The sequence below is a fragment of the Strix aluco genome, chromosome 18 (assembly GCF_031877795.1).
Source record: "Strix aluco isolate bStrAlu1 chromosome 18, bStrAlu1.hap1, whole genome shotgun sequence".
Classification (NCBI taxonomy): Eukaryota; Metazoa; Chordata; class Aves; order Strigiformes; family Strigidae; genus Strix; species Strix aluco.
The window spans coordinates 3,945,362-3,966,614 of NC_133948.1; the positions used below are offsets into that span (position 1 = coordinate 3,945,362).

Below are 21,253 nucleotides of genomic sequence, written 5' to 3' on the forward strand. Positions count from 1 at the left end.
CGCATGCGCACAGGCGCCCGCCGGGGAGCGAAGGTGTGCGGGAGCGCACGGGGCAGCGTACGCGTGCGCAGCGGCCGCGCCTGCGCAGTGCGGGCGCGGGAGGGGGCTTTTGCCCCGTGTCGCCTGAGGTAAGAGGTGGCGGCGGGGCCGGGGGGCGGCGCGGGGACGGCCTGGGGTCTGTGGGGGGGTGCCCCCGGCTCCTCCCGAGGGCCGGGCTGAGGGCCGGAGGGGAGGCGGTAGGCCTGGGAGGGCCGAGGTCGTGGCGCGGTGAGCGCTGCCCTCACCTCCCTCCCGGCGCCCGGCAGCCGTCAAACTGGGCGGGAGGTTCTGCTGGAATCGTTACTCGCTCTGTTTCCTGGACGTATGGGGCCACAAACGCAGTTGTTCGTGTAAGCTTTTCAGCAAAACAGTTGCTTTAAAACAGTTCCATCAACTGCGCGGACTGCACGGTGCATTGTCGCTGCACGGTCACCGCCGAGGTGTCCTGCTGCCCTGTGTCCCTTCCAGTGAAACCCAGAACGGCTGAGCGCTTCTCTAACTGTTTAAAAACTGGGAGATTAGTGTTCTTATTAACACAGCTCTTCTGTAGTCTATGCTTAAAAATCTCATAAGCGAAGCTTTTTTTTTTTTTTTTAGAATTAAAGCATTATTATCTTTTTTGCATTATAACACATGTTTCTTGGAGACTTTCTGTCCTAAATGAAATCTCGAGAAAACTCTCTAGTATCTTCCAGGTTTACTCTTGGTTTATAGCTATAGTGTCAAGTAGTAGAAATAGGCTTACACTGAACGTTATCTCTTAAGATCAGGAAGCTCAGAGAGCTGTCGGTCTTGGTTTCAGAACAGGCTACTTGAAATGGGCAGTGCCCATATTAAACCTGCTGTTGAGTAAAGGCTCACTTCAAAACTAGGTAGTAGTTCTGCTAATTTTTTCTGCATGTTTTTTGTAGGAAAAAAACATGTTACTACCTTCTAGTGCCACCAAGTGGACATCTTTACTTACCAATAAAAGCTTTCTTGGTTTTATTTCAACAATTATGTTCAACTTGCTAAGTGCCACTTCTTCACATGCTGAAGTATTTTCCTCTGAATCAAATAAAGTATTTGCAGCATAACAGTATGTTTTAATTGTTACCTAATGCCTTGTTGAAGGGTGCTGTTTGGCAGCAGTAGAACCTGCCATTCCTCATTATCCATGAGGATAACACATAGTTCCATGTGCACTTTCTGCCTTTGTTAATAACTTGACCTGGGAAAAACCAGCATGTGAAGCAGTAGTTGAAAACCTGGTGGTCTGCTGCTTCTTTTTCCTCCATTCGATGGACTATATAGGAAATTACGAAAGTAAAGCAGGATGGGCAAGCTTGTTAACAGGATCAACACAGAAGAATACGTCTGATTTGAAATAGAGTTTACACATTTGCTGTATTAGACCACTCACCAAATTCTAGGCACGCTAGAGCCTGACCTCAAAATTTGAAAACCACTGTAACGGAGCACGGTCAAAAGACAAGTCTACATCATGTAACCTGTTTAGGTAAAGATTATTCTGTCTCCTGTACTAACCTAGCATTAAAAATGAATCTCAGAACTCAAAATCATAATCCATAAATGCACACACCAGCGCTGTGCTGTGTACCATTAGTTGGCTGCTTTGACTGAGCAGTCAAGCACCGTTCTCTCAGGTAAAAATCCGTCTTTGCATTCTGACCTGTTGAAACTACTCAAGCTCTGTATATCCATATCCTTTGTATCCTGTATATCCTTATCCTTTATATCCTGTATATCCTCCTCCTCTGCTTCTGATATCCATATCCTTGGGACAGAAATGTTCTACAGACACTCTCGCGTTTTTTTTCCGATTGTTTTGTTTTCCCTCCCCCTCCTCTTTGCAGTCTTCCACCAGTGAACATGGGAAGCCAAGACTCTGTTAGGCCAGTTGTAGTACGTTAATTTGTTGCTTCTTCCAGCAGGTTTCTTTCAGTAGTTTAGAGCAGTGTTCAAGGCAACCTCAGAGGAGGATTCCTGCACCCTCACCTGTCCTCTCTTGACATAGTTCAAGTATGTGTCGACATGTGAATTGCAGGTGCTGTTGCCAGCAAGACACAACCCGGGGAATGAGTGGAGTGTGTGCAAAGGCTTCCCAGTCAGACTGTACAAGGTCAGACTGCAAGACAGAAATACCCTCGCTTTCCTCTCCTGGTTTTTGGGGTATGTTTAGTATTTTCCAAGTGTTGGTAGGAGTACTGATATATTTACTGTTCTCCACATCCCTTTCAACAACAAAGTAATAATCTTGACTATTTTAAAAAACTAATTGGCAATGAGAATCGAAATTCCATTCAGAGTGGTAAACATTTCAAGGCAAATGCCTATGAAACCAGTTGAAATATCCTTGAAAATAAATCTTGAGTATCAAAATATTGCTCAAGACATGCAGCTAAATGACATCATCTTAAAACAAGGATTCTCATGGTAAACTCCATTCCCCACTTTCTATTTCAGGTTTCATTCCAGAGAAACTGTCCTCATTTCTGAATGAGTATTCCAGGTGTATTTTATATTACATTCTTACTGAGAGACATACGAACACCATCATGGAGACCATGGATTTTGAGGAAGCAGCAATTTTCTCTGCCCGGAGTGCCCTTACTTCAGGCAGCAGGGAAGAAGAACTCTTTCAATCTCCTTGGACTAACTGAGGCAGAATTAAAAGAACAGTTTGTAAGAGGTGATGGCCCAGGAGGTCAAGCCACAAATAAGACAAACAACTGTGTTGTCTTGAAGCATATTCCATCTGGGATTGTAGTGAAGGTAATTATATTTTACTTCATTAAGTCACAAATTGCATCATGTCTTCCAAGTCTCCTTTCAGAGTAAAGCATAATCACAGTGCAAATGTCATGGAGGAAAAGTTTCTATGTATTGTAAAGAATCTCAGCAAGAAGCAGTTTTGGCTATCAATAGATAAACTTGGAGTCATAGCTGATCTTCCTGGCTTTGACATGCAGTACTATTTTGTAGTTTTTCAATAAAACTTTCAGTGGCATCTGTCACATTCCTGTCCCTCTTGTGAGTTAATTAGAATGTTTTCCTTAACAAGTTGATCATACTCACTTTGCAGATTCTTTTTGTGAATTAATACTTTGAAATTAATCTTTCCTTCCTTATCACAAGGGGAAGACACAGTTAAGTTAAACTCAGAAGCTTTCTGAGGTAATGTGGAAGCATTAAAGATTAATGCAAAAGCCAGTCTGACAAGTTACGGTAGCAAATAATTATTAGACAGCCTCTCCAAAATACATCATCTGGATACAAAAGTTCCAGCAGTTCTTGGTAGGAGGATGCTCTTGGTTTGGGGGGAAGTTTCTTTACTGTAATGGCAGGAATACGTAGAGTGAAAGGGAAAGCAGAAGACTACACAGGTTAAAGTTCCATTAAAAATGTCCCATTGTATTTCTTCAGTGTCATCAAACAAGATCAGTGGAGCAGAACCGAAAGATAGCCCGAGAAATCCTGCAGGAAAAAGTGGACCTCTTCTACAAAGGTGAAGATAGTGATGTTTTTAAAGAGAAGAAAGCGTCAGAGAAGAAGAAGCAGGAGAAAAAAAGAAAAGCAAAGGAAAACCTAGAAAGGAAAAAGCATTTTAAAGAAATGCAACAATTGGATACGAAATAAACGTGTGAAATACTGAGTTGCCCTAGGAGGGTAAGGGAAACATTTGTCATTGTATCTAAACACAGTTTTCAAACTAACAGATGATGTAGGGCTTCATAAGCACAACTGAAGTAGTGAGTAGTGACCTGCTATTAGTGTAAAACTGAAGTGATAAAAGCAGTCATGTATTCCTGCTTCTGTCTGCCATCATCTCATTCATCACATTTAGCAATCAGTTTTTCTGCCAAGTTCAGAAGATGATAAAACAATCCTTGTTAAAAAGGAACTATAACCTTTCCACCATTGTTAATGGAGACACAAAAAAATTCAATAGATCTCCTTCTGCCCGGCTGATACCTTATGATGCTTCGTAGGAGTTCCACTACATACAGAGAACAGCCCTAAAAGGTTGTAACTTCCCCTCCTTACTCAGGCAACGCCTCTACGGACTTAAATCCTTCATAAACAGTGACCAGGTTTAGATACTGGTTCTGATGGTGTAAACAGACATGCTGATAGAAGAGACACCGATCGCTGGCTGCCTCCTTCAGATCTGTTAGCTGAACAAATGCTCTGTCCTACTCAATTCTGAATGAAGCTTAAACAGAAGCTTTACAAGTCTTACCTGGAGTGGTGGTGAGCACTGGGGTGGAAGGCACTGCTGCAAGCGAGGGCTGCTCAGTCATGTTCTTCCAGTTCAAAGGTAAAATTTGGTCATACAGATAAAGAACAACACATGTTGGAAGCTGCCTCCCAAGGCAACAGAATCCAATTCATCCAAGCTGTGAAGTAACTAACTTTGCCTTTTAATACTGTGTTTTCTTCAAGTATCCATAGCTCCGTATGTATTAGATAGCCCAGATAGCCCATTTTCCTTAGGATTTAGATCTGACTGTGCAATAGTGCACTACAGTCCTGATGTTTATGCTGTGCTGCAGTTAAGCTTGGGCATCTTGGTATCTTCACTCAAACTCTGACAGTTTCCCATTTTATGCAAATACATGCAGCTGCGATTCCTTTGTTCCTGTTACTTTGAAGCCACTAGTGAAGTATACTTTCCTGTTTTAATCCTGTTAACAACTCTTTAACTGCTTAACCAGAACTTCTCTTTAATTTTTGGACAGCACCCTCACCAGCTGCCACCAAGTTTTGGCCTTCACGAACCAAAGCCGTGGTACGTATTTTGAAAGCAATGGAGACGACTAGCAACTACGCCGCCTTCTAACGAAGATCAATTGCATCCAGACTGTGCCATGGATGGAAAGTCGACAGTGATCTGCAGGCCCATTCCCTTGTCTGTTCCCGAACTTGAGCCTCCTGCATGAAGGTTAAATTTTTATCTGTTGAGAGTTCTTGTTCATGGCATATGAATCTGATTAAAGTGACTGTACATAGTTTTAATACAAACTGTTAATGAAAATAAGCTTTATTACATCAAGTAATAAATACATACAAAGATGCAAATAACAGTTTTAGTAATTTATCCAGAATTTTCTTTTTTTGGCAAACTTTAAACTGAAATCTCCAGCCTTAATGTAGAAATTAGCTTTCCAGGACCTTGTTATTATTTAATAGGTTTCCCTATTTTCCATATAACTCATGCACTTTAAATGGACTTCAAAGCACTAACAGTCATGCAAATGTTTATGCAAAACGAACAAAAAAGGAAAAATAAGAGAAGGGGAAGATTATTTCTAAGCAGGGCCTATGCTGTATGACAAATTGTGACTTAGCAGACTACTAGGTACAGCATGCTATTCTGCATTTATTAAAAAAAATCCTCAGAGCTTATGTCAAACTTCGAAAGATTGACAGTTTGGGGTTAAGTGAATATAGTCAAAGAAAAAAAAAAAACAGAATGATACTGTGGCTGGATAAGAAGAGAACTGAAATATAGCCTGGGAGAGAAAGAGCATTCTTCTGCATGCAGTTCAGTTTTCATGTTTTAGAAACATTTTAGGGAGTTTTAACGTCTTTACAAAATGCAAACCCTCAGTAAGTTGAAAAATCCTTGTTTTCTCATTCTTAACTATACATTTTTGTAAGGGCAAAACAAGAAAGGTAAAACATTCAAAATAAAGGAATTTGTCTGAATGTTTCAAGAGTCAAAAGGAGTAAGTGTTACTTTTTCTTCATTAAGAGATGGAAAATCTTGCAACTGAATTAGCGGGCTAGGATCTTGCATTTCGTTCCGTCTCAGCCAAGCATTCCCGAACTAATCCTCTAGCATGAATAATGCCTGCAGAAAGAATTGAACATACTTTAAATCATCTCACTCAGGTCACATTTGCAATGACAGTCCAGAGAAAGGTTTACGTATTTCTGTCCTGAGTTGCCAAGGCTCCCACAGCATGCCTCAGGAAAGGGAGAGATCCCTCACTTCCCAAACATCAGCTGCTGCTAAACAAGTTTGCTTTCCCAAACTGGCATCATAAATTCAAAAGGGACTAAACCAGGAATCAGAGCATGATAAGATTTGTAGGTCTGCAATGACAGGTATATCTTAAATGTGCAGTACAGGCCTATTTAAAATCAGAGACTTAACAGAAAGGAGGAAAAAAAAAATCATCTTACCTACTTGTGAGTTATTTTGTTACAGTGAAGTGAAAAAAAATACAAAGTTATTTGGGGAGTCATCTTAGCAAGCTCTAAAAATACCTTGGGACAGTTCTCTTAAGAAGATGCATCAAAATCCAAGCCTCCGTAATACTGCTTAAACACAAGTTGTGTCTCTAGTAAGAATAAGAAGACGTTTTTTATGGTGTGTGCAAAGAGTTACCTCCTAACACTGGCTCAGCTCCCAGTGTAAATCATCACCACTTTACATGCTGCCATATCTACTCTCATCTGATAGACATAATGTGGAATTTTCCACAAGTCCTGTTGCCTTTGAGTTCCAGCAATCTGGACCTTGATTCTTAATCCTAGAACTAAATCTAGATTCATGTTCACAGACCTGCTGAAAGAACAGAGCTTGAGACAGATTTTAAATTGAGAGACGGACAGATTTTTCTACAACAAATGAGGTTATATTTTACTGACAGGACAAGATAAAAGGCGATTTTGCTGCTCAATCATGCTCTTGAACAAGGTGGAGAAAGGACAATAAGGCAACAGATGAGGTTTAATCTCTATTTAGAGATAATGGATTCTGTTTCTAGAAGGCTGCTAAGCCCAGATCACAGCAACAGCCTTTACATCCAAGGAGTCTTAGCTTGGGGCTTGACGGGTGCAAGGCTTTGCAGAGGGTTAAACTGACTTGGACAAAGCTGCATCCTGCAGCTGCGGGATACAGAATCACACTTGCAGAGCAGCGCATTAGACCTGGATCTGGTGGCAGGACGCCCAGTTTATGCAGCAGAACTACCCTGAATTATGTAGAACACTGGGAATTTGGCCAATTTTAGAGGTCAGTAGCCTCTGTGCTTAGGAGCCGGTGGAGCTGGGGACAGGGACTTTATTCCGGAATAACCTCCACATGGCCATGGAGGCTGCAGTCACGTGGTTACCCTCGATCACTTCTGCTCTCACACTTCCACGTGCTCCTTCAGCCATTCGGCTCCCAAAATGGAACGAGAGGTACGCTCGTGACCAAAAGATGGCAGCAAAAAGTATGTATTCGGGATTCTTCACAACACTGGCAAGTCACAGCAGCAGCATTGAATCTTCAACCTACCTTAGCCAACAAACTAAACGCTCACTGCAAGAAGCAGCAAAACAACTTCTCCTCACCGAACTGAACCATTCAGTTCAGAGAACGTCTGCATCTCTGCCGGTCTCTCTCAAGTTGTCCCCATTAGCCTATTGCCATTCATGATCTATTAATACTGACTCAGGCAATGCAATAAAGAGAGACTCCAGCAACATTGATTTTAGCTGGGCCAGATTCCACTTACCACTCATCAGCAGGCTTTATTGCATCCTTTCCCAGAACAGCTACTAGTCATTTTATTGCATGTCATGGCAGATATATTACTCTCCCATAATGGTTGAGCCTTAAATAAAGCTTTGTAGTCTTGGGTAAATGTAAGGGGGATTTGCAACGTGGTGAAGTTAATCTGTTACAGTAACATTCCCACTCAGGGTTGAATGCATGAGCGAAACTCAGCACAAGGACTGAGGAAAGGGAGGGAAAAGTAACCACATTATACTGGCAAGGGACAGAACTGCAGCACAACTGTTGTCAATGGCCTTTCAGGGTCATTTCAGGAGCTGGAGCAGTGGAATGTCCCATTGCTCCTTTGGAAATATCCCTCCTCGCACGTCTCCTGCAGAGGACAATGTCAAGCTGATGTCAGCAGTGGGGCATGCCGGGGTTTCTTTTACACTGCAAGGAAAGGCCATTTATTACCCCTTTTAGCTGACAAAGCACAGACAGAGAGACCTCATCAGCCAGGCCTAAAAGCTTCAATGTCCCTTCCTAGTGGGCTCTTAATGACATCCACTTGACAACAGGTAAGGGAGCCTAAGCAGCCCAACACTCCACAGAGAGGAGGAACATGTATGTTGGACACCTCAGTCTGAACAGCCTTCCCTGACAACCTTTTTTTTTTTTTTTGTAGCTCTGCTCTCCACCAGCCTTAGTGTGAATTACCACAATGTAGTATTTCTTCAGGCAAAACGCGCTTTAGTAAAGGCTCCTGGGTCAAGTAGATGGGTGATGTATATAAGAAGTAGTAAACAATGCTCAGCTGTGTATTTTGGAGACAGGGGGGGAAAAAGGGAATTGAAGGGGCAAGTAAGTCACCAGGAACTGAAAGAAGATATCCATTAGACACCTTAAGGGTGTCTAAAATAAGGTTTGAATTATTAACTGAAACTCCTCTTGTGCACATAAATCACATTTTGTGACTGGTTTATCTATCAAATACAGCATGAATATAGAGTATCCCAAGGTTTCAGTTGCCTGCTAATACACCTAGTTTAATGATGAGCTTGAGACAGCTGTCTCCTTTCAAAGGAAACAGTTGTCATGAAGCTGTATGCAAACAGTCAGCACATGAAGTGTATGGAGACAATTTTTTTTTTAAAATAAATTTAAACATTACCTCTTTTTAGCCTCTCCATCGCACTTTTACTCCCAGCGTATGTGGGTCTAATCTCTTTTCCTAATTCTTCTATGATAGCTAGAAGTTCTGCGTATTTGCTCTGCGGTACTTGACTGCTGCTGGTACCCTGTAGTTGAAAGGACATTAATCTCAATCAAATACTGCTAAAACCAAAACTATTACAACAAGCAGAACTGGAAATTCATGGAGGACCAGAAACATCCCTGGAAGCCACTTTTTAAAAAAATAAAATTTCAGGTTTATTATATAAACATGATTTTCTTTTTGCGGTTGCTGCTACAGCTGGACACAATGCTACGTGCCCTTCAAAAACTGGGATCAACTGGGAGGATGCAGCTGCAAGACTGGGACCTTAGGTGAAACAGAAGTTAAAACAGTCCTGCAAGAACAGCAGAGTGGGAACTTCTTATTTAACTCTATTTCTGCTTTTTCAGTGTTCAGGTGTATATTCTGTGGAGTGGTTAGCTAGGCAGAGAGAGTGAGCAGCAGATAAAACAAAAGTGCCCATATCATAAGGGAAATCCTATCGAGTCAAATACATTTCACAGAAAGCTTAACACCAGATTCCTGAAGCAGTCTACAGGCCTGCCTGTGACACACACTTCATGAGACTAAATTTTAGAGTATAAATTTGCTGAGGAAAACAGTCCAGAAATATTCTTTTTTTAACAAATAATATTAAAATATGTTAGAGCCCTTACTATCAGAACATAACTGAAGACATGTTTCAGTGTGACTCAGATGGGATGGGACTAACAGTTAATTAGTAACCAGTCTCACTCAGCACTCTGCTTAGTCTAATTTGATCCCGAGACATGTGCGATGAATCAGTCTGCCATTTGGGTTTGATTTCAAATCTTGGTGGGAGGGAGGAACACCTCAGATTACAGGCCAGAATCCATGCTACTATGCAAACGCAGGGTCAGTGATCTGATTAAAGAAAAACAACAAGCAAAGCTGTACCTGCATCCCTTGTGTATAGCCTAGAGATGGGGGTCCGTAGTCATTTATAAGTTGTCTATATTGCGCAGATGTTGCCATACTTGTGGAAGGAGAGTGAACGCTCCCAGCTGCAAAGAGAAAAGAGGAAACAAAAAAATCTGTTATTAGCTAAAGATGAATTAGTCTGTTACACTGGGACACGTTTTATTCACTTTTTTCTAAAGCTGTGACCTCTCACCTCTGGGTAAGCTCACTAACGAGATCTCAGAGTCACACTATTTGCTACGAAGAGAATGGTTAAATTAATGCTTCTCTAATGTTTGCTGTACATTTGAAAATAGCACAGCCTGCAACATTATCGGTACAAATTGTTTGCCTAAAAGTGAAACAGAGTGTAGCGTGACAGGTTGTTCTGCCTAGACAAACTGTAAATATTAAGGAGCCCTATTTTTGCATATATACATTCCACATAGATGAGTCTAATGTACTGTGCTATTTTTACTTTTTCAGTGCAAGTTATCTGAAAGTAACTTTGCAACTCAAAGTGTCATCACATGGTCAATGCGAGTTACCCTCAGTACTATTTTCAGCCAATGCCAAAACTATTCATAGGGAACAGTCAGTTGAGGTATATCAGATCTGCTGCTCATTGTATGACATCGGAGGCAACGCGTGCTACCATTACTCTGTGTGACATCCCAACGTTTTTAGCCAAATTGTGCTATATAAGTAAACCAAAGGAAAAATAACATCACTTTCAGTTATGGTTACTTTTTCTAAAGTTATAAAAGATTATATTCAGATCTACAGGGTTTTGAGTCAGCTAGGAGTTACAGAAAGAGACTCTAACGTGATCATTGATGAACTGCTCCAGAAATGAACAATCAAAACACTTACTCCCCCTCGCCCTGCAACGGTAAGAATTTGGGTTTGACAAACAACTTTTAGGTATTTCTCAGGGGGCTTAATTATATTGCCCATTTCACAACAGTGCTGTAAGACCTGCTGGTTACGGGTATGCTCAGGACTAAGGGAGCATTACACCATTCAACTTGTTCACTCTTGCAGCCGAAGTGCCCCTGCATCCACTGATGCTGCTGTCTTTGCCTGTAGGCACAGACACAGACTGCCTGCTGTCTGGAAAAATCTCCCTTACAAACTCCTTTGCTGAAAATTCCCAACTGTCTTTCATATGAGGAACAGATCTCATCTACCAGCCTTCATTTAAATCTAAATTAAACTGATGCTAAAAGTCACTGGGGCTCAGAACTATGTAAATCTCTAGCTTTGTTTTAAAGTTGCAAGTGATTTCATTCATATTTTTCCCCTCACTACAAAAAGAAAGAGCCAGCGGTTACGCTGCAGAAAGCACTGCTGAACAAAGTAGAACACTCTTGTCCTCAGCTGGGAAGCCTCTTTCCACTTCAGAATTAATCACACGGTATCACTGTAGGGTCGTCTTCATTACAAGAAAAAAGCATGTTCTTAATTTTTACTAGTTAACTGGATGTGAAATCCTAAAAAAGTCAATTGGGCTGGTCACTAAGTCACCTTAAAAAAGCAAAGTTTCTCTTTGTCTTTAGGTAATCTGCTAAATTTTATGGCATTACAATCCGCATTTCTGTCACTAAGGTTTCACATGGAGCTAACTGTCACATTTTCCTAAAGCATAGTAAAACCCAAAAAACTAAACACCACACCCACTGGCACTGCAAAGGAACACCACAGTTGTCAGCTATTCTCTCAATTAGTTCTTCGCATTATCAGCTCAAAATACATGCACAATTGTAAGACAACTCAGTATGTCAAGTCCAGATGACCAAATTTCAACAGTTACCAAACATGACACAACAGCAAACCGCATCTTTCCTCCAAGGACTTCAAAATGCTTCAAAAACATTAATGAGCCCCTTGTGCTGCAAGGTAAGGAGGTTTAATTACCTCAATTAAGCAGAGAAAGACTTAAGCGATTTTTCCTCATGTACAATAAAACAAAAGACCCATCCTGCAAAGACTTGTTCCTGAACTGTTATTGCAAGCAGTCACATACAAGACCTGGGAGCTCCAAACTGGTTCAGAATTAAGGCAAGGACTCCGATGACCTGCCTCAGGAATCCTGCTCTACCCACTGAGCAAACCTTAGCTGCTGCCCATGCAAAACGAAGAACAATTTATCACCCCCGTATTGGTTAATGACAGTATAGTACAGTTAATTTAGTGATTGTTTCAGATGATGTTGATTTAAGCAACGACACGTGCTTGGTCTGTACGAAGTAACTCAGCAGGGTATGTCTGGATAAGAAAGAAACCCTGCTAGAAATGTGATGTGCCAAGACAAAGCAGCGAATCTAGGGGCTGACCGAGAAAGTTTCACAGATGTGAAAGCCAGCGACGTTCGGGCGTTGCGGTGGACAGTAGTTGGTCTCAGCATGGGAGCTCGAATCCAGCAGTGACTCACTCAACACCGAATGACAAAAACAAACAAGAACTTTCGGGAGGCAACTATGAGCAAGGACCTGCCGCTGGAGTTGGAGCATCGCTCCGGGTGTGAATTCGGAGTCAAGATGCGGAGAGGCGCGGCGCCTGGGCAGCCAGGGGTGCTGTATTGTCTGCTGTACCCACGCCATGTGCAGAGCTGTGCTGCAGACACTAGAGGCCATCGCTGAGTACGGCATGCCCTGCCAAATGACAGATCGTGGTAACCATGGTGAGTTTACCCGTTTCTTTGCAGTCTGCATCAAAAATGTAATAAGACATAATGCCATGCGCCGACCACTTTATCAGCAGCAGCAGGCCCAGAGAACAAAGAAAAGGATTTGACTTGGCCGTGGTACCAGTCTCCATACACCCATGTCAGAAGTTGTGCCAGTCAAACTCAGCTGGAGGGGAAAAAAAATGAAGAATCCTTGATTTCACCTTAATTTAAGATGATGCAACCATGAAAATGAAATTAATTGTGGGGGTATTAATATCTCACAGGGTAACGGACCCTGAGCTTTTTGACCTATCACTTTGTATGATAATCTCAAGGAGAAACCCTGGGTCTTAGATGACTATTACTCAATTAACCCAAAATACATCTGCATGTCTGAACATCCTGTATATTTCAGATTAAAAAAAAAAAAATTTAAAAATCACCAGCTATTGCTATTATACTTAGCAAGAAAAATTAGGCCAACAAGTCTCACAGTCAATACCCAGTCAAAAATCAGTGTGATGATTAGGTATTCACTGGAGAGAAAAAAAGGAGGGGGGATCTAAATTGAGGCTTGCGCTCTCACGTTAAAATGACAATGGAGACAAGACAGTTAAGAATCGACAGAATCGAAAAGGGAGTGTGCTTGGTACTGAATTTAAGTGACACCCTGTATCACATCCCAAATTGTCTTAGTGCTTGCTGCTGTTTAAAACCTAAATTAATATACACACTTTCCTCCCTCCACTTTCCTAATTAAATGTACACAAAACCTTTTATATACCCACTTATTCCTGTGCCAACATCTTTTATTTCTGTATTCAAACAGAAGATTGCCAGAAGCATTTTTCCCCACAAATATACAGTGACTTTCCTGTTAATCAATATTAATCTTTATTAATTGGGGAGGGTGTCTAACAATACAGGAATGAGAATTTTGTGTCAAAATCTCTTCCTTCCAACAGTCTCTCTGAGCCCAAATTAACACCCTGGGGGACAAAGGATCTAAAATCAATCTTTGTTTGCCTAAACTCCCACTGACCAGGAATCTTCCAATTAATTTTAGATAGGTTTGTAAGGATCCCTTCAGGTCCTTTGCTATTGTCTCATAGCCCAAGCAGTAATACTGATTTGCTGATCTAAGTTTTAATTCTTAATTCTATTGCTGCTGCTTGCTGGAAAAATAACTGGAAAGGCAGCTTACCGTGCACCCTGCAAGGAAGGAGTGGGAGCAGGAACACAGAGGTACTCTCACCTGATCCATTCCCAGCAGATGCCATGGCATCTACACAGCTCAACCACCACCCTGTTTCACTCTCACAAACAGCAAAGTAAAATCAGGAATAGTTACTCAACTCACCGAGTTACTCATGTAGAACTGACTTAGACAAGTCAAGAGCCAACCCCATTGGGTATGTGTTTTCTACTGCCCTGTACTTTGTAAGGTCCTATAAAACTGCACAGGTAAATTCAAGCTATTTTACAAGCTCTTTGTACACATGAACATGACAGCATGTAAGAAGAGATAGCTACCTGTAGCCTGGAGTTTATCCAAGGTACGTGGTATAGTCTGTGGAATCTCACTGCTTCCACCTCTATTTCACAATCTCTTCAAGCCGAGGTTGCTTGCAACATAAAGGCTGTTGCTGTTTAGATGGCTGGCGGTCATTACGCCTTTATATAGAGCCCGGTGCTGGAGGTTACTGCCTCTGTCACACAACTGGAGGACATTCCTCACCTGCTTCAGATGACAGCAGTTTGATTCCTGGTGACATGCAGTATGAGACGACGAGACTGGAATATTTTAACTGAGAGGATGTAACTTCTTCTGTCCTAAACCAGACAAATTTGCAACAAAACACACGAGAAGTGTTCGTGTAAGCTGCTCTGCCAACATACACTGCGAGGCAAGTGTCTTCCAGCACAGGGGAGAGGTAACAGCTTCAACGAGCACAGCCATTTCTGCAGCGAGTATATGAACACAGCCTGAAACACCAGTGTACTGTTTTGGCTGACTACAAGAATATTTGATTCCTTAGCCCTCTACGCACTTTGGTTTAAGTTCAACAAGAGCTCCTTGCCACCCATGGGACACCACATGCACGTCTATACAAGTAGATCTACTGCACAGCCAAGCCACGCTGAACTCTGTAGGAGTTGCCAACCCAGAGTGAAACCAGCCTCCATTTCCCCCAACCTTCCAATAAATTTTTTAATTTAAAATAATGGATCCCGTTCTCATTTGCACAAAACATTCCTTATAGCACTGGCTGTGAAAGTTATATTTTCACCCACTATTTCCCCCTTAAAGAGCCCTTGTGGTAGAAACAGACCTTTCTTTGAATAAAACTATTTCCTTTTTAAAAAATCCAGTGCGCACACACATAAATATGTCCTCAAGAACTAGGACATTCTTTATCGTAACAGCCAGAGGCCTTGCTCTTTTGATCTGTCACACTCTGGGCCTTTCCTCTAGTACTCTCATTCTATTTCATCTTTCCATGTGGATAACGGTCATGTTTTATGTCTCCTCTTCCTACCCCCCTGCCTTTTTTTTTTTTTTTTTTTAAATGAGAAAAATGAAAGTCAGTCACTTGGACTCCCCACCATTCTTCTTTTCTAGCTTAAGACACAGGCTATTCTACACTATCAAGTTATTTGGCACAACAGGAAAGGATCAAGAGATGAAAGCACTTGGTACAAGCATACGTATAGTCGGGGTGAGGGGTTGTGACTTAAGATTAGATTTCAGTCTGGTCCCCCAGACTAAGCATCTGTATTGTGGGAATGGTTCAAAGCTGTCCAGTCTTTGGTTTGGACCCTTCTGTTCCTATTAAAAGGGATGGAGTGTTGCACAACTGGAGCAGAGCTTCTGGTTTACTTTAATCCAAAAGGAATCAAGTTCGCATGAACCAAAACCACTCTGCAACTCAACCAACATGTGATGGGTGGAGATGATGAGAAGATTTGCTGACTGCGAAAACCATACCATTGCTCTGAAGCTAAACACTCAGGTAGACAAAGCCAAAAATGCCAGTTTTCTAAATGTCCAAACAAGTCCACTTGAAAATCGCTAATTCTGAAACACGTTTAGCATGCTTCTTTTCAGATCATTTTAAACTTCGCATGGACTTCAAGAGATCAGGGAACCAGTGGGGGGAGCGTATTTCCTAGGAATTATCCCCTCTGTTAAGGCATGAACCCTTTGCTCTCTGTTCTGCCTACAAACAGTATTCTTTCCAGTACTCCCACTCCAAAAACAATCTCTCAATATGGACAACAATATCAAACACAAGCTGTCTCTGTAAAGGGCGACAAGCAAGCCATTTGCTCATGCAAGTCTGCACTGCAGTCTTAATAATATAAGAAATGGCCTAGTGTAGTTGGTATCATTTCTCAGGGACTAAATGAAATCAGTCTCTCCAGTTACAAGCTACAGTCCCAGTTAGGGAAATAATTTTGTTTCACCTCTCGGTGAGAATTTGCACTTTTCACCAAGAAAGTTCTGGTTGCTCTAAGGTGTGGCACACCTTGTCACAGTCTGCTCGAATTCGTTTTTCCAGATCCCACATAGAAAAGTTTTTAAGCTTTACTACAGGAACAGGGTTTTGTCTTGAAACCTGGCATTTCTGCAAGAATTAGAATAAAACCAAAGGAAAATCCCAAGCTGCTTCTGCTGGCTTCTATATCTTAAAACTACTTTTCTCTGATCTGTACAAACTCTGAACAAAACAGGAATGCTGGTGAACATCCACAGAGCCAGCCAACACATGGAAACAAGGGGAACAACAAACTACAGACCAGTTCACAGCTAGTGTAAATCTCTCTGGTTCCACTGAAGTCAACAGAGATGCTCTACTTCAGCTCAGCAGCTGGCCCTCTTACAGAGAAATAGTTAAACAATACGAAACACAAGACAGATGAGGAGGAAACAGTACTTCGCAGGATTCAGTACGATAAGCAAGAAAATACAAACAAATCAAAACACGGCTGTTAGGAAGGGTAGCAGAGGCTCCCGTGGGACACTGCAGGGTCAGGTGAGGCTGGGAAGGTAGAGCCACAGCACCACAGGTCCCTAACAGCGCCTTCCCCAGGCAGAGAAGGTGCTTGTGAGGGAGATTAAAGAGGGCCCCCCAAGCACAGGCAGTTTGGAACTGACAGCCTGGGGTGCTACATGCAGGGATCCAATTCCCAGAGCACAGGCCCTCCAGGAAGGTGACTGGTAATTCGGACAAAACACTGCAAGCCTGGTTGCAGACACCCTGGGCCAAGTGTTATCACTGACCTGGGCAATGGGGAAGGGGAATCGGCACCAAATTCTGCTGTGGCAACACATTCTCCTTCCCTTAGCCTGTGTCAGGCAGAGGAGTCAGCACCCAGATGCTTCCAGCATCCTGAGTCACTTGCGGAGCAGCGGCATTTTCCTCAGCCGCAGTCATCCCCTGATCTGCCGACAACCCACAGAGGCTTCCTCCTCGTATTTCGTCCCCCCCAAACTGTTCCTCTCCCTCTGGACTTCAGTCCAGGTTTCCAAGTCCCCAAATATGCTTCCGTGCAAGAACAGAGCACAGTCACCCATCAACCACAACTGCTTTATCTCACTGATCTACTTACTGAGTATAGTTTAAACACGATTTTGTGAAGTGGCCGCTCTCAGCCTAAACTTGAAAGGAGTTAGCTCTGCAGCAAGGACGCAGCTCCAGGAGCTGAGTCGACACTGCCTTTCCAAATACTCCTGCACCAGAAGCCCTGCACTGCAGGGAAGCAGCATTACCTCCCAAAGGAAAATCCCTGTGAGATCCACAGCTGCCCAGAGCCCTCCGTCGGCCGAGACCAAAATATTCAGCATTCATACAGAGAGGCTTCTGCAGGGCTGATTTCAGGCCAAAAGGGACAGATTTCCTGTTTTCCTCTCCTCTGCAGGACGGGGCGGGGGGGGGGGGGTGTGGTGTGGGGTGGGGGTGTCCTTCACCCCAGGTTTGGAAGCAAACCTAGGATTTATCCTCCTGACTGGGGGGCATTTAATTTAAGCACAATGGAGAAGCAATCTCCTTCAACTCAGAATTAAGCTCCAGAAAGGAGGGGGCCATTTGCAGTCATATCACTCTGAATGCGATATGTGCAACTGCAAGGACTGCTTTGTCTAACTCCCTTGGCCTTAGGCCACGGTGCTGGCAATACCACTAGCTAGAGGAAGAGCTGGTGCGTGAGGATAATGGCAGAAGACAGGGAGGGAAGAGAGAGCCCATTTTGGATTCAGAGGAGGACATTCTTTCATTGAAAACATTCTGGGGGTGTTGAGGATCATCCCAACTCAGAAGAGAGGACAACTTAGACAGGAATAGTTCCAGCATGACAGCAAACTACTGCTAACTTGCCATTATGAGGAAAAAAAAGGGGGGGGGGGGGGGGGGGGAGGGAAAGATAAAACTGCATGAAAGAAATCTAAAACCCTGATCGCAGCCGGAGCGTTAGAAAGCACACAGACACGGCAGCAAGAGGACTGGAGACAGAAACTTCACCACTCAGCTCGCATTGTAAGCGGCATGTCTGACCCGGGATTTTGCAGTCCTCGCTCGCAGAACAGCCAGACTCGGATCCCCCCCACAGCATGACCTAATCCCCACCCCTCACCCACCATCGCAAAATACCACCTTTGTTTTCCCTGCAATTTTACGGCTGTTCCGGAGAGCAAGGCACAGGTTCTCGTGGGAGCCGACAGGAGAACGGTTTCCCTTGCTGGGCTTTGTTTTGTTTCTTTTTTTCCTCCGGTGACACTTCTGCTTTTTGTCAAAAAATCCTTAGCACATCCCCTGCTTCCTGACCCCTTCGCAGAGCAGCGCTTGGGCCCACGGTGCTCCCCACACACAACCCAAGCACACGGAGCCTTTACACGCTCGCAGCCCCACCGAGCTCAGCTCCACGCAGGATCGAAGTGTCTGAGGCACAGGGACGTCGGTTCATCCACCGGCTGGTGACGATTTCCTGCAGTAAAATAAGATTGCCGCTCTCCTGGTAGCTAGAATAGAGGTGCATCTTGTTGATCCCTTTCGTTCATCACTCTCCCAGGATTACAACCACAAACGGCACTGTAAAAATCACCGAGGCAGATTTCCCTCCCTCCCGAACTCCCTGCAAAACTTTCCCTTCTCAAAAGGAAAAAAAAAAAAAAAAAAAAAAAAATCAGCCTGGTTTCTAGCTGCGGATGGTCTGATGCCAACCCTGCAGGCTGGGGCTGCGGGCAAGGCAGACGGGAATATTATTTTTAAGTCAGAACCAACTTCTCCATTTTGGTTCTGTTTAGTACTAGTCGACGCGCAGATTAGCGAGATCCCCTCCAAATATCCCACAGCGAAGCAATTGCTGCTGCGGCTTTGTTCAGACTGCACCGATTTACACACCCTCCCCGCGACCGAGACCCACTTTTAGAGCAAACACCTCAGCACACGCAAAACCACTCGCCTGCTGCTACCTTCGGAAATTAGGGAGGGGAAGAAAAAAAAAAAGGGGGGGGGGGAATGTAGTAAAAAGAAAAAACAAAAAGTTAATGCCATCAAGGAAACTTTTTAGAGAGGAAAGTTGGGCTGACTGCTGCACAGATCCAAGGAAGATGAGGAATTTTTTTAAAGGGCTTTTGTAAGAAATACAGAGCAACCCGTGTGTCCCCCCCACCCCCTCGCCGCCTTCCAAAAAATCTCCAGCCAGCGGAGAGGGCTCGTCCGCCCGGGCTGCTCCGCGGAGCCGGCAGACTCTGAGGAGGGAGCGGGTGCCGAGGGTCCCCCCCTGAGGCGCCGGCGGTCCCGTCCCGTCCCCTCCCTCCCTTTCCCCCCACCCCGGGCGGTGCGGGACCGGGGTCCCGGGGCGGCCCCGCCGCCTGAGGAGAGCGGCTGGGCGGCCGCGCGCGCGAGGCGAGGCGCGGCGCGAGCGGCACTTGCGGCGTCCCGCCAGCAGCGGTCCTCGCTGAGGCGCCGGCGGAATATTCCTGATCCAGATCAATCAGCCGCCCCGGGGAGCCGAGCATGGAGGAAACCCGGCGGCCGGAGCCCCGGAGCGGCGGCGGCAGCGGCGGCGGCAGCGCGGAGTCGGCCCGGCGGGCGCGGCTCCCCCCGCGGAGGGGCGGCGCGGTGCGGGCTCGGGGGCGCCGGAGCGGCGGGCGGGCGCTGGTAATGGCGGCGCGGAGCCGGCGCGGAGCCCGCTGCCCCGCCATACCGGACTGGGCAAAAACTCGAGTCCGGGGCTTCCCCCCAGGTGCCGGTGCGGCACCGCGGCGCCCCGCCGCACGCCTCCCAAACTTGCCACCCAGTTGCCGCCGCGGACTTACCCGGGTTGAGGGGAGTCCCGGGGATGTGGGCGTTCAAGTTGGGCTTGTAAGACATTCCCAGAGACATGGCCAGCGGGAGGAGGAGAAGCGTCCTGAAATTCAGTGAAGCGTCTCCGTGTCTCCCAGACACTTTGGGTTGTTTACAGCAGTAGCAGCACCGGCAAATATGGCCGTCAGTTATATTGACACCCACAATGCAATATATCATCCATACATCATGAGGAGACGCGGATCCAAAAACTTTGGGGGAGACGAGGCAGCCACCCGCCGCGGCGGCCCGGCGCCCCGCGCACCTCGGCGCGGAGGGGGCGCGGAGGGGGCGCGGCGGCGGGGGGTGCCGCGGCCATCCCCTCACAGACAATGGAGCTCCCCTCAGGGACGCCGCCGTGAGAGGAGCCGGGCGGGGAGGGGAGGGCGGGCAGGCGGGGAGCCCGGCGACGGCGAGGGGAGGGGGGGGTTTTAATTAACTTCGGAAAGTTTTGGCACAACTTCTCATTTAAATCGGCTCTGCCTGCGCCGTGCGGCGGGGGGGCCGCGGCCGACAGCCCCTGTCAGAAGAGAAAAGCTGACGCGTCCCTCAGGGTGGCCCAACTGTCGCTGCCTTCCCGCCTCCCCCCCACCTCAAATCGGGCGTTCACCTCTGATTTATTCCCCGTCTCCCCCCGCTAATTTCGATGGAAAATACCTGTTGATAATTTTAGAATAAAAGATATTTTTTTTTTCCTAGACGCCACCAAGGAAAAATCTGCCTGCCTTTTTTTTTTTTTTTTTCTTTCAAACCACTATTTCTCTCCACTTGAAGGTTGAAGGTTAATGTAGAATGGAGCTTCCGAGGGATTAAAAAATAAATACGAATCTCGTTGATAATTGACTCATTTTCTGCTTGCAAGCAGCAGTAAAACTTCCCCACAGAAAAAAAAAAAAAAATTAAATTTGCGGGTTAAATTACAAAGCTTTCCAGCCAGTGTCTGTCACTCCAGAACTCATCCTTTTCACTGTAAAATACTCAGATTTGTTCCTTATGTCAGTTAATGTCAAACATACCTCTGTAATCATGAAATTACTCCAGATTTATACCAGTATCACTGCTTGGGACCTGGACAGCCTCTCCTTCGGTACGCAGCTCAGCCTGAGACCCACAGGACCCACAGGTATCTTACCAGAAAAGATCGTTGAGGTAGTTGGTAGTTTTATTGCACGTGCTAATTAATGTCTATCCAAGGCTATATACTGCACTTAATGCAGGTGACAGCAAGCACAAAGCCCGATCCTGCTCCCTGGAAGTCAGGGGCAAATTCCTTTGAAGTGACGCTGATTTAGGCCCATAGTATCTCTCAGCGCGGACTGCTCTGCAGAGGGAGGCAGGTGGCATCTCCATTGCAGAGACACGGAAATAGTCACGGAGCAATTAGATGATTTCCTCAGTATAAAGGAGAATTGAGGCAGAGTTGGGAAAACGAGCCAGCCTTTGAACCCCCCCGGCTCATGCCCTAGCGACGGCACATTGCGTGAAAGAAACATCTAAAAATTACAGCTGGTACCAGATGAAATACTTGATCTTGTTACAGT

General features: G+C 44.8%; 2 protein-coding genes across 11 annotated transcripts; one reads left to right on the top strand and one right to left on the bottom strand.

Annotated features, from left to right (window-relative positions):
* The first annotated feature begins 2 nt into the window (after window positions 1-2).
* MTRFR (mitochondrial translation release factor in rescue) lies at window positions 3-5,124 on the top strand. Of its 4 annotated transcripts, none has more exons than XR_012625618.1 (5): window positions 3-128; window positions 2,087-2,211; window positions 2,506-2,814; window positions 3,466-4,360; window positions 4,782-5,124. XR_012625618.1 is itself a non-coding variant. In XM_074843856.1 (5 exons), exons 3-4 carry the CDS (start codon window positions 2,539-2,541, stop codon window positions 3,676-3,678), a joined length of 489 nt encoding a protein of 162 aa, XP_074699957.1. In that variant the 5' UTR covers window positions 4-128; window positions 2,087-2,211; window positions 2,506-2,538; the 3' UTR covers window positions 3,679-3,708; window positions 4,782-5,124. The 4 variants fall into 4 exon arrangements, 3 of the variants coding, with proteins under 3 accessions (XP_074699957.1, XP_074699958.1, XP_074699959.1); XM_074843856.1 differs by having other exon boundaries at window positions 4-128; window positions 3,466-3,708; XM_074843857.1 differs by having other exon boundaries at window positions 4-128; window positions 2,087-2,161; window positions 3,466-3,708.
* Window positions 5,068-20,808, bottom strand: CDK2AP1 (cyclin dependent kinase 2 associated protein 1). 7 transcript variants are annotated; one of them, XM_074843855.1, is made up of 4 exons: window positions 20,729-20,808; window positions 9,690-9,796; window positions 8,706-8,832; window positions 5,068-5,896 (listed from the first exon to the last, which is right to left on the bottom strand). In XM_074843855.1, the coding sequence occupies exons 2-4, from the start codon at window positions 9,765-9,767 to the stop codon at window positions 5,829-5,831; spliced, it is 273 nt and encodes a 90-aa protein (XP_074699956.1). In that variant the 5' UTR covers window positions 9,768-9,796; window positions 20,729-20,808; the 3' UTR covers window positions 5,068-5,828. The 7 variants fall into 7 exon arrangements, with proteins under 7 accessions (XP_074699956.1, XP_074699949.1, XP_074699950.1 ...); XM_074843848.1 differs by lacking the exon at window positions 20,729-20,808 and adding an exon at window positions 19,685-20,069; XM_074843849.1 differs by lacking the exon at window positions 20,729-20,808 and adding an exon at window positions 18,273-18,858.
* Between the last annotated feature and the right edge of the window lie 445 nt (window positions 20,809-21,253).